This window comes from Puntigrus tetrazona, chromosome 17 (assembly GCF_018831695.1).
Source record: "Puntigrus tetrazona isolate hp1 chromosome 17, ASM1883169v1, whole genome shotgun sequence".
NCBI lineage: Eukaryota > Metazoa > Chordata > Actinopteri > Cypriniformes > Cyprinidae > Puntigrus > Puntigrus tetrazona.
This window is the reverse complement of record NC_056715.1, coordinates 13,999,811-14,013,046: the sequence shown is the minus strand read 5'-3', so window position 1 is coordinate 14,013,046 and position 13,236 is coordinate 13,999,811. Positions and strand designations below refer to the sequence as shown.

Here is a 13,236-nt window from a genome sequence, read left to right as displayed (position 1 = left end):
TGCTCGGCTTATTCATTGAGGGAACAATCGGCTCTCAGTGCTGGGCTTCAAATCCAGGATTTAAAGCGATTTTTAGCGAAACTTTCTAACTAATGACACTCGAAATGAATGCATGCGAGGCTATTGGAGCTAATTAGACAGACTCTTCTCCCAAGTACTGAAACATTAAGATGACATACTGTTCATTCAGGATTACTTTAATTGGTACAATTATTGTAATTTCAGTCGCAATTACGTCGGGAGATAAAAGCGCCTTCTGAAGCACATTTATGTGATTTCCTTTATGTGAAAAGCCTAATAAGCCTTTAAATAATTCTTCTGAAAAGCACACGGCTTCCTTTATTCTGCTCTTTTGAACCTCTTTGCCTTTGAGTTGGGACTTCTCACTTTTTTTTTTTTTTTTTGTGGATTTGTATTTTTGTCACGTACCGGTCTTGTCTCTAGCATCTCGATGTGTTTTCTCCTCTGCCTTTGGAGGGAAGCTATTGTCCGTGAACCTGATCCTTCAAGAACTCTTTGGTGGAAGAGGTAAACTTAGTAATTTAAAAAGTGCAGCCATTATTTGCCCGGAGGCCCTATAAATGATTAGGCTGTTGAAAGCCCCATCTATTCCCCAAAGGAGAGAAGCCCAATCTAAGATAGGGAGTGCATTTATTGGGTGCACAAAGTGACCTCCAGATGGATGAGATGAGTTTGAAACTGGGGAAGAGGTTGTGGGCTGCATTGAGGGATTTAAAGTCGTTCTTGGGATCGTTTCTGCGATGCATTGTGGGTTGGTGCCATGAGGTCCGCTTTCACGGCCTTTACTCTGAATAAAAGAAAGGCCATCATGCTGGCTCATATGTGTCAAGGCTAATTATTTATCCATTAATCATTCAGTTTCCAGGGAGATGAAATTGTCACCCGGTACCCTAAGGTGTTGTGTCAGCAAATCTGAAATGAAAATTCAAAAGGATGTACTCAATAACCTGCCAGTGTCGAGGCTAAGACTAAAATTCATGTGTGATGCAACTCTTAACCGAGGTAGAGGGACTTTAAAGGGTTTAGAAAAAGCTAACGGCCTACTTACAAAGACCGAAGACTGCAGGGTCTTAATCAGTTCAGACTGATTTTTACATTAAGCAAGAGTAGTATGCTCAAAATGGTGCTTTTTGCACTTTAGCAGCCAAAACTCAGATGACCCAGGTTTGTTAGTGCAGTTAAATTTGTCTTGGTTGAGCAAAACCTTACTCTTTTCAACTTTAGACCTCATGGCACATACCTGCTATGCAAAGGCAAAACACTGTAACCTCATTTTGAAAATGAGTTATTGATATTTTTGGGACATTCAAGACTGTATTATGCGGTTAACTATTTTGAATCTTATTCTATAATTTTATAAAGAAAAATAATGGATTGTTTTAGCATTCACTCTTACACTTTGTTTTCGAAACCCTCAAATGCTTCCTTTGTTTAACCGTGCGTCAACATATAGCTACTGTAACAGCCTGGAGTTATACGGTATCCTGCTTTTTTAACTGTCCATTAAAGTCTGATGTATTAAAATCACGGTGCAACTTATGTACACTATGTCACTGAATCATTAGACAAACAAATGAGAAAGATTGTGATGTCCCAAACTTCTCCATATAACAAAGCACTGTAAACAACCAAAGACTAGATAACTTAGCAGCTCTAGTTCCTTTCACACAGAAATACCGGTAAATTGCTGTAAAATTACCAGAACGACTTTATCAGTAAATGAAATACTGCGCTGTTCACACAGAGAACGACGTTCCGTCTTTTTTCCAGTAAAGCACCATTCACACCAGTATGTAGTTACTGGTACACACAAATTACTGGTAAATTGTGACATCATTAAATGGAAATAACCTCTAAATGGCTGCGCCTCTCGTTGTCATGTAAACACGAAGGGGTAAATTCGATCAGTGTTTTTGTTGTCAAACGTTTACATTCATGCTGCTGCTTTTAGCCCAGAGACATTGCATTACATAACTTCTAATACGGTGTGAAGTAAATGTGTTATCGGTGTCAGTGTTTTGATTGGCCCAGTGTTGTTAAGGCTTGTATCTGTGCGTTCTGAACTTGTACGTTCATTCTGCGTTCACAAACGGCAATTTCCAGCAATTAATTGGTAATCTGTATTTTAACGTTTAACATTTTAAAGGACCTGTTCACACATAATCTCTTTACAGCAATTTACCGATCTATATGTGTGAAATATGTAATTGTAAATATTTTTTAATAATGCAGGTTATTCAGGGCCAGTCTGCCAGTCTTGCATTTTTTTTTATGTTAGTGTACATTGCAAAACGATGTCCATGCACATGTTAAACTTTCTGGCTCTCTGTTACAATCAGCTAAACACTTAATACATTCACATTACTTTTAGAACAGTAGATTTTATACAGATGTTGCTATCATGTTTTTTTGGTTTTTTTAATGGTGATCAGCAACCAAATATTAATAATGTGGAAGTTGCTGCCTTGCCATGGCTTCATTTTCAGACGGTACAAAGTGCAATATAGAGTACTTCAAAATAGGATTAAAAAGGATTTTTTGTGTAGATAATAATAATTTCTAACTATTAATTTGACTGGACAAATAAAACATTTCACACTCTAAGTTAAGGGTTTTTGTCTTTTGTAGGGCAGATACATCGTTATTTTTGGCAGTTGATTTCACTGTTATATTACTTTTTTTTTTTTTTTTTTTTTTTACATTATTACATGGTGTTTTGGAATAGTCGATTCATGATTGGTCAATCGCCACATTCCAGGGTTCGTAATAAGACAGGCTCATCCTGGTAGTCGGGAGTCGGCGATGTTTACTCGCTGGTTTTGAAATTTTTTTCTTCATGGAAACTGCTTTTGGTTGCTTAATAAAATATTTTAACTCAATTCAGTATTATGAATACAATTATTTAATTATGTCATCCTGGTGTCGTGGTCTCCCTCTCTTGTTTCATACAAACGCAGCTGCCACGACGATTGTTTTGTAGACTGTAAAGGATGAACAAACTGGTAATATTTTGAAACCTTTTTGTCTTAAATCAACATCTTTTATGGGTATAATCATTTTCTGTGGTGAAATTACGTGTAATACGTGCTATGACTGCACCGTCTCTCTTAAATGTCCATCTAGTTTGAACTTTCTGCTTCCTAGCAACGGCTTCTTCACTGAAGCTTTCCTTTCAAATATTTCAACTTAAATCAAGGCTTTATGTCTAATTATTTACTTTTGTGGCAAGAAGCCGTGTAACAAGCAGGATATTATACATCCAGCAGGTTGTTATGGCAGAATAAAGCTCAACAGGCTTATCGGCGGCTTTTATATAAGACCGGCTGGCTTTTCCCTTACTTGTCGTCTTGTGGAAGAGGTTAAAGTGTGTGGACCTTCTGCAATCGTTTCCATGGACCAAAAAGTATATATTTAAAAAGATTGGAAAGTTGTTTTCCCTCTTTGAGGAGATCAATCATAAGGATCTATTGTAGATTGTCTCTTGGGTTTCTATTTTTAAGCATACCGTCACTTTGGTGAGGTTACTGTGTCTAGTCAGTCTATTTTGGGCAAAGCTTTACCTGCCAGTAACCAACATCATTAGACTTAGATCTATAAATATCTATTGTTTTCCAGTGTAATTGTTTTCCGCTGCTTCTCTGGGACAGCGCTCAGCTTTCATCAAAGGGGAAAAAAATCCTATGACAGTTCATTAGATTTTTTTTTTTTTTTTAGATAACAAGATACTTTTGTTTATATATGGGTTTACTCGTTTCTCAGAGTCTGGCTGCAGGTTTGGAGGTTTCTTTGGGTTCTTATCCTGGGCTTCATGTATTTGTCGTTGTGACAAAGATGTTGAACTACTTGGGACCTGATTGAAACCGGTTGGAGCGAACATCTACCAAAGTCAATCCTGCCAGTTCTAGCACCTCACAGCCGCCAGCATTGGCTTGTAATACAAAACTTTATGATTTCACGATGTTGTACATTTCATGGTTGGCGCATTGAGCTCCGAAATTAAACGGCAGGGTGGCATCGGGGTGTTTGAGCCTCCATTGGGCGTCCTTAAACTGTCCACACAAGGGTGACTGAAAGAAAGTCAAGTGGCACATTCAGGGGGAAATAGTGGGAGAATTATACTCTTTCCCGTCAGCTGCTGTGTGTGGGAGTCTTTGAAAAAGAAGAAGAGGAGGAAGAAAAAAAGAGCTAAGCCAGCTTTGGGATCGATTAGCATTTGGATAAACCCAATGAGAGACCTCTCAAGTGGCCAACATTTAAGGCGTCCATGCCGCTAGCCCAAACAGCTCAACACAGGCAGATCAATAGCTATATTGTCTGAGCTGCCTTCGGTGCTTTTATCTTAAACTGCTGGTATCTTAAACGACGGAGCTTAATTTCCCTCACTCCCAGCGCTTCCATGACAGATGAATGATAGCACTTTTTTTCCTTTGCAATTTTCTCTCGTTGCAAAGGCAAGAATGTCAAAAGTAATTGCTAAACAAATCACTTGATGTCGAAGCCAACAACTTCTCCCACCAGCTTCAAAAGCCCTCTTTTACTGGTGGAAGAATTACATCAGCTTCAATTGATTATAAATAGTATTCTTAGCATGCTGTAACAGAAGATGTGTACAGCTGAGGAAAGATTAGCCTTCTCTTGGCCACGGCGTGATGTTTGCGTCTATATATGAATAGTTGAATACAAATACTAGCTATAGAGGGGAGTTGGCTTGTCTGCTGCCTGCTGTGTCTCATAAAATGTAGCTGCATCCGCTCATGCCATATCTATCGTGATTTAAAAGATGCAAGAAAAAAAACAATGTGCTTGAAATTACTATTTCGTTCCCTCCATTTTCAATATAGTAAAATAGTAAATCATGCAAACGATTTAGCCTACTGTTTTTGTTCCCTGCATGTCATGTGTGGCGCTCCATTTTATTTTATTTTACTTTAAAGTTAGTTTTTTGTTTTTGTTTTTATTGTATTTTTATGAAATAAAAAAAATAACTTTATGTGCAATATTTTATTTTGATATTAATAAAATGATAAAATTTTCAGCAGCCATTACTCTTTTCAGTCTTATTCCAAGTAAAATTTCTAGAACAGCATTTAATTGAAATATAAATCTTTTGTAGCATTATAAACATCTTTACTGTCACTTTTGGACAATTGTATTAAATTATAAAAAAAATTGGTTGATTATTGTATTTTGAAATGAAATTGCCCTAGCAGTTAGCACACACACACACAAACACACACACTCTGACAAAAGTTATCAAAACTTTGTTTAAAATGAAAGCTAATAATATATAAAGCTGTGCTGCTCATACATGGGTGATGAAAGTTTGAGTCCAGCTTGTGTCATTTCCTGATCTCATCCTCCTCTGTTCTTCCCATCGTTTTAATAAAACGGCAACATGACCAGGAAAAAAAAAACCCGTCTGACTAAGACAAAAGGCTGAGATGAAGACTCACGTTGATTTGAGTTGTGTATAGATAGGGCCTGGTCTGGCTAAGAGAGAAAATTCCCCTGAAGGCCTGCAGATGTGTCTGTTCCTCCTCGTCTGGTTAGTCTTGTTTTAGCCAGTCACTGGAATGACATCGTCACTCTGGTGTGTTTATGGACGCCTCGAATGTTTTAGTCTGGGTGTTGTGTTTGGACGAGGCCTGTGTCGGGGTGTTTGCGCTGTCGCTCTACTCTCCAGATTAAATACAGCAGTTTTCTCATCAACTGCTCCCTGCACACTATTGAATGTATGTTTGTGTTTGTTTTTGTATTCCATAAACAAGTCAATGACAAACATCTCTATTTAGATTAACATGATTACAAACCCTTCATTATGGACGTCCAATATAAAGTTGCTACTATGAACTGAAACTGTGGTGCAATTTGTGCTGTTGTTACGGCTTTGACGTTTCATAAAGACCGAAGCTTATCTCATTATATGCTACATTCCATGTACTGCAATTTTTTAAGGTTTGTAATTGTATAATAATAATATAATCAATAAATAATGTTATTTAAATTTTACAATAACATAAAAATGTAAAAATAAATAAATGAATTATTAACAACAACAACAACAATAATAATAATAATAATAATAATAATAGTAATAAATAGTAATAATAAATAATTCTTCAGCTGAAGTCTGTAAAAAAACCTCTGTTCCAAATAAATTTCTAAACTAAATTTCACTGTGATTTTATGATTTTTTTTTTTTTTGTGTGTGATCTGGGAAACATGGACCAGACGCAAACGCAAGTCAAAGGTCTGGCAGTGTGAGAATATCCTTGTCTTAGCAAACACCATTAATACAAAGATCATTCATTTGAATATGTCTCAGAGTCACATACTTGGCTACGAAGAATCGTTTAGTATTTTTGGATCCTTCTTAAATGTTCTTCCTTCTTTAAGCAGGTTCCTTTAAAGCAGAGGCCGTGGAAAGTGTGTGTGTGTGTGTGTGTGTGTCTTGTGACAGAGGAAGTAGGTTCTCTAGAGAGGCTCTTGTCACTGGCTCCTGTTTGTCTGTGAGCTTGCTCGCACACACATACAAATAAACAAGCCCAGCTGGATTTCGGAAGAGACACAATCTGCCCAGTTCTGCTTAATCCAGTGCGTGGGAAATGAACCAAACCTCTCTCACCAACACACGTCTCTCTTGTTCAGCCCTTCTTAAAGTGATACTTCTGTATGCGTGTGTGTGTGTGTGTGTGTGTGTGTGTGTGTGTGTGTGTGTGTGTGGGGAGCAGACAAGCAAGCATGTGTTTGCCATCTTGATGTTGGTCACGTCCTTGAGCTCCACCCTAAGTGTGAGACCTCTACCTAATGTCCATCATGAGGAAGGTCAGCTGACTGTTCACAGCATCCGACTCTGACCCGCTGACACACGGGCCTGCTGTAGCACAGTGTGGGCCTTTGTCCAATGACTTCAACATCTGCTCTCACACCCAGCCACTCGCTCGCCCTCCAACGCACACACTTCACGTCTGAAATTGTGAGTCATTCGGTGACCATCGCTATTCATAAAGCCATGCGAGGATGATGGGACCAAAGCAATTAACTTAAACGCTCTGCAAACTTAAACCTTTTGGAAGATGATATTTTAACATGCCGTCCGGGTCATAATGACCGTAACACTGTGTCCTGACCAGAAACAAACAGACGGCTAAAATGCTGTGTAATACAGTAAAATCTTATTGCGCAGTCTTGATGATATTGAAAAAATGATTTTGAAATATTGTTTGACAAGAAAATACCATTTCAGTCTTTCTACTTAAAGCTGCAGTCCGTAACTTTTTTTTTTTTTTTTTTTTGGTTAAAAATAATCAAAAATTATTTTCGGGAAAGTGCATAAAAAATTATGAAATTTGAATGATGTGACAATTAGAGATTAGACTGTACATAAATTAAAATCTACACACTAGTCATAGTCATGCAATGCTGATGTTGTTAACGTAATAATAATTTAAGATTAAAGTATAAGAGTAATAATAATTTGCAGGGTAATTGATTGTTTGATTTAATCACCACTGCGATTTGTTGTCATGGTTCAAAACATTTGATTCGTTTGCGCCAGAGTACTAATGAATCTAGAGGTTTTGGGCAAAACATGATAAAAGCGCTATGCTAATGCTTGTTTCATTTATTCCTTCAAAGATTTGTTTTTAAATAAATTAATTATTATTTGAAAAAAAAATAAATAAAATAATATATTTATATAATTTTTTTATTTATTTATTTTTTGTTTTTTTCAAATAATAATATATAAATAAAAGCTAATTTAAAAGACTAATACTGTATAAATAATCCTTAGCTAGTACTGGATGTTAACAATGATATGGAATCTCTCCTGGATCATCTGTTTTTAAGGTTTATTATACATGAGGGTTGAGCTTTGGTTTGAGTTTTCAGTTTTGGGCTTAATCAACAAAATATAGAGTCGTGGTTGTATCTGGTAACTGGATGGAGTGTAAATAGCTGTGCCGTTTCCGGTCAGAAGTCATTTGATGAACGGAGCGTTTCAGACGCTCCCTCCAGGTGTGTGTCGTCTCCCGTTAGATGTCAGTGTTTGTTTACACTGCCACAGTTTAGCAACAGGTCATCTGAGTGTCATTGTGTCAGCTCTCTCCTGCCCAGTTTAAACAGCTCAAATCGGATTACTTAAACCGGTGATATGGGACCGGGCCAAGCACTGAGCTCACTTTTTTCATGATGCAATCCGACTCGATCAGTATGGGAAAAAAAGACTTATTGTGTCCTTATACCGACCAATAAGAAGCTTCAGCAGGCTTTATAGCAGAGAGACAGAGGACTGGGGGCAGATAAGAAGATAGAGGAAGAAATATGGTTTCTGCAAATGCCTGCGTTCAGCAGAAACAAATCTTCAGATTTATTTGATATGAATTCCCACGCTCAATAAGATAAAGTGCAATGGGAAGGAATTTATCTGAATGCTGCAGAAATAACTGTGGTAACCGCATACGCTCACAAAGTTGAGCGAAGAGTATGAGCTTGTGACTAGTAAGCTAGTCTCATCAGTCTATCAATCAATTAGTCAGCATCAATGTTAGAGATGCCCTTTTTTTTTATTAACTGGCACTGATAGTCAGGTGCGTTTTGCTTACATATTATTTATTTGTTTATTTAGTATTTATTTCACCCTCTGGTGGCTGTTTACCCCCTCAAACCCCCCCTCCGCGCCATGAAACTAAGGAATGGTAATGTAGTTCAATAAAGTTTAAATTTGTAGTATATACTATGTATTCGCTCACCCATCCAAATAATCAGAACCAGGTATTCCAATCACATCCATGGCCACAAAATCAAGCGTCTAGACATTCAGACAACATATGTGAAAGACAGGGTCGCTCTCAGGAGCTCAACGAATCCCAGCGTGGAACTGTAATAGAAGGCCACCTGTGCGACTAATCCAGTCGTGAAATTTCCTCACTCCTAAATATTCCACAGTCAACTGTCAGCTGTGTTATAAGAACATGGAAGCGTTTGGGAACGACAGCAATTCGGCCGCGAAGCAGTAGGTCACCTAAACTGACGGAGTGGGGTCAGCGCATAGTGCGAAGAGGTCGCCAACTTTCTGCACAAGTCAAGCGCTACAGACCTCCAAACTTCAGATTAGCTCAAGAACAGTGAGCAGAGAGCTTCATGGAATGGGTTCCCATGGCCGAGCAGCTGCATCCAAGCTTTACATCACCAAGTTCAATGCAAAGCGTCGAATGCAGTGGTGTAAATCACGCCACCACTGGACTCTAGAGCAGTGGTGGCGCGTTTTCTGCAGAGACGAATCGTGCTTCTCCATCTGGCAATCTGAAGGGCTTTGGGGGAACAATTTGGAGCTGGCCCCTTCCTATTCCAACATGACTGTGCACCAGTGCACAAAGCAAGGTCCATAAAGACATGGATGACAGTCTGGTGTGGATGAACTTGACTGGCCTGCACAGAGTCCTGACCTCAACCCGATAGAACACCATTGGGATGAATTAGAGCGGAGACTTAGAGTCAGGCCTTCACGTCCAACATCAGTGTGTGACCTCACAAATGCGCTTCTGGAAGAATGGTCAAAAATTCCCATAAACACACTCCTCAACTTGTAATATGTGTATATACTATTAATCAACCAATCATCAATAATCACATCTATACACGCACATATAGTATTTTTTAAACATGTTTTTGTGAACGTACATTTGTATATATTCATATTCTTATATTTTATTATTTTATATAAAATATAAATATACTTTCTTATATATGCATAGCTGTGTTTGTTTTTATATATACAAAATAAATATACACATATTACATAAAAAAAAAAAACTTTTATTTTGGGGATTACCTCGATTAATCATTTGACAGCATTAAATATGTGTGTATGTTTTCACACACTTCATAAAAAGGATTATTGCTGATAAATGTTAAAAAATAGAAGTAAGTTTATTATTGTGAAAAATACAAATGTTTTTTATGAAATATGCATTTGCTAAAACATGTTTTACTCTGAAACTGTATGAAAATAAAAGCCATACATCTAAAGAAGCTGTGTTGCATTTTTAAAGTTGATATCTGAAAAAATGAGCTTTCAGTATGATTTGATTTAGCGCAATACCAAACCTTACCATTAGGTGAAATTCACTTCCTATTAACTTATAAACAGGTAATTGTTCAACCTCGAACAATACAAGTCTGATTGTCTTATTTATTCATTTATTTATCTTTTTGATGTTCGTTATTTTTCTGTGATAACATAGCAAGTGTGATTTACCAAGTTTTTTACCATTCAAATTAACTAAAATAAATTAATTAATTGAAATAAAAAATGTCTGAACAGCAGCACAAGGTTAATGGTACATTTATTTGCTTTTTATTGCCTCACACTTTAAATATTCTAAATAGACTCCAAACTTGTTGATTTTCTGAAACTGGTATGCATTTGCTTTCTCTGTGCAGGATTTCTAAAAACATCCCCACCACTAAAGATGTGGAGCCTCTGTTGGAGATCGATGGTGATATTCGTAGTTTCGAGGTGTTTCTGTCATCGCACACCCCTGTTCTCACCGCTCGTGAAGTGGAGATGTTCCTGCCTTGTACCGTCAACCTGGATCCCAAACTAAGGGAGATCATCGCAGGTGCAGACCAACACAAACATGTTTATCTACCTATAAATGAAAGTCATTGTTTTAATATAAAGCTTGACTTTCTACAAACTTAAATCCTAAATTAATGTTTTTATATATATATATATATATATATATATATATATATATATATATATTCATATATATTCATATATTTTTTATATTTTGAGGATGTCTCCTGGCTTTTCTTCGATTTAGCTATTTCTGTCTCTAATTATAGATAAGTAAATGCACACACGGTGCCAAATATATTGCTGTGGATTTCTCTAAATCGTTGCAAATATGAGAGATGATATTATCTCGTCACATGATAATGGTCAGCTGCGCCGTGCTTTGAGACAGCAGACGTTGCTTGGTGCAATGTGACAATGGACTGTGCAATAAAGGTTCCTTTGTGAACCCAGAGAGATGAGTAAGGTCTCCATTGTGTTCACCTCAGGAAATGAAACCTCACTGAAGCCCGATGAGCTGCTCGTTTTCTGAGTCACCCAGCCAGTCTTATTTGGTCTGCCTGGGTGACTCAGAAATATTATTTCCAACCAAACGAATTCTGACGTATGTTTCTGCCCTTGAGACTTTGACGCTAAAACAAAGTCGGATTTCATTGGGAGCCACGTTTATTTCTTCCAGGTGCGTTTGCGATTCACTGCTTCTGTTGGGAAAATCAGTGTTTTTCTAAGGGAATCAAACCACAGAGGCCTTTCTTTTCTCACATGTAACTTACTATAAATGCTTCATTTGGCTGAAGTCGACTGTGAGTGGGAGGATTTGAATGCCTTTAAAGTGCTGGCCAAGATTTGGATCTAACTTTCTCCTACTCTCTCTATTTCTCTATCTCTCTTTGTTTTTCCTTTCTCCCTTCAGATGTCCGAGACGCACGAGAGCAGATGCACCTTGGAGGAGTCAGCTATCCCACACTGCCTCTGCAAGATGCTTCGGTACGGCCGCAGTCCACATTTGGGCAGCACTCTTTGGCCTGCTCTCCCACAGGCTCTTTCCCTGGCTCTTTCCCTCCTGCTGGAGTGCTGCCGGCCGCTCAACCCCACAGCAGCTACTTTAGTGGGCTTACGGGACCCCAACATCCCTTCTACAACAGGGTGAGACATCAGGCACAGACATTACTTACTGTGTTCAAGCAAAGTGCACCTGTCTCTATGGAGTTACTGAAACTCATAAGTATGCAGGTGCATCTCAAATGTAAATGTAATGGAAAAGTTCATGTATTCACAACTAAAATTGTGAAACTTTGTATATTAAATACATTTAATTCACACAGACTGAAGTAGTTGAAGTCTTTAAGTAGTTAAAGGTCCTTTTAATTCTGATGATTTTGGCTCACATTTAACAAAAACCCACCAATTCACTATCTCAACAAATTAGAATATGGTGACACATCAGTCAACTAATCAACTCAAAACATCTGCAGAGGTTTTCTAAGCCTTCAAAATGGTCTCTCAGTTTGGTTCACTAGGCTAACAATCTTTAGGGAGACTGCCGAGCTGACAGTTGTCCAGAAGACAATCACTGACACCCTTCACAAGGAGGGTAAGCCACAAACATTCATTGCCTAAGAAGCTAGCTGTTCACAGAGTGCAGTATCCAAGCATGCTAACAGAAAGGTGAGTGAAAGGAAAAAGTGCAAAAAAAACGGGAGAACCAATCAAGCGGGAGAACCACAGAATTATAAGGATTGCCAAACAAAATCGATTTAAGAATTTGAAAGAGCTTCACAACGTCATCAAGATACCACATACAGACGTATTCCTCTTGTTAAGCCACTCCTGAACCACAAACAGCCTCAGAGGCGACTTACCTGGGCTAAGAATAGAACTGGACAGTTGAAGGGTGGAGAAGCTCATAACCCAAGCTGCTTGAAGTCCAGTCTGTGATGATTTGGGGTGCAATGTCATATGCTGGCGTTGGTCTATTGTGTTTTTTGAAAACCAACGTCCCTGCAACCATTTACCAAGACATTTTGGAGCACTTCATGCTTCATGCTTTATACACTCATTTTGCAGCAGGATTTGGCACCTGCCCACATCGCCAAAAGTTAGTTAAATGACCATGGTGTTGGTATGCTTGAACCCCATAGAGAATCTATGAGGTATTGTCAAGAGGAAAATGAGAAACAAGAGACAAAAAAAATGCAGATGAGCTGGAGGCCACATTAAAAAAAAAAAAAACAGGGCTTTCATACCACCTCAGCATATCCACAAACTGATCACCTCCATGCTATGCTAAAATGAGGCAGAAATTAAAGCAAAATCAGCCCCTACCAAGTACTGAGTACTTGTACAGTAAATGAACATACTTCCCAGAAGGTCAAACATTTTTTTTTCATAAAGTATTCTAATTTGTTGAGATGAATTGGTGGGTTAAATGTGAGTCAAAATCATTACAATTAAAGGAACCAAATCCGTAAACTACCTCAGTTTGTGTCCAATGAATTTATTTAATACACAAGTTTCATAATTTGAGCTGAATTATTGAAATGAATGAACTTTTCCACAACATTCTAATTCACTGAGATGCACCTAAAGGTTCAAGAATGAAACTGTCCCACTGGAACATTAAAAAATAT

At 37.9% G+C, this 13,236-nt stretch overlaps 1 protein-coding gene across 6 annotated transcripts in view; it reads left to right on the top strand.

Moving 5' to 3' along the window:
- kidins220a (kinase D-interacting substrate 220a) overlaps positions 1–13,236 on the top strand; it is a 54,498-nt gene that overhangs the window by 27,165 nt on the left and 14,097 nt on the right. For all 6 annotated transcript variants that reach the window (XM_043262906.1, XM_043262909.1, XM_043262905.1 and 3 more), the window contains exons 23-24: positions 10,468–10,646; positions 11,520–11,752. In XM_043262906.1, the coding sequence (XP_043118841.1) occupies positions 10,468–10,646; positions 11,520–11,752 (412 nt within the window). The remainder of the gene's footprint in view (positions 1–10,467; positions 10,647–11,519; positions 11,753–13,236) is intronic.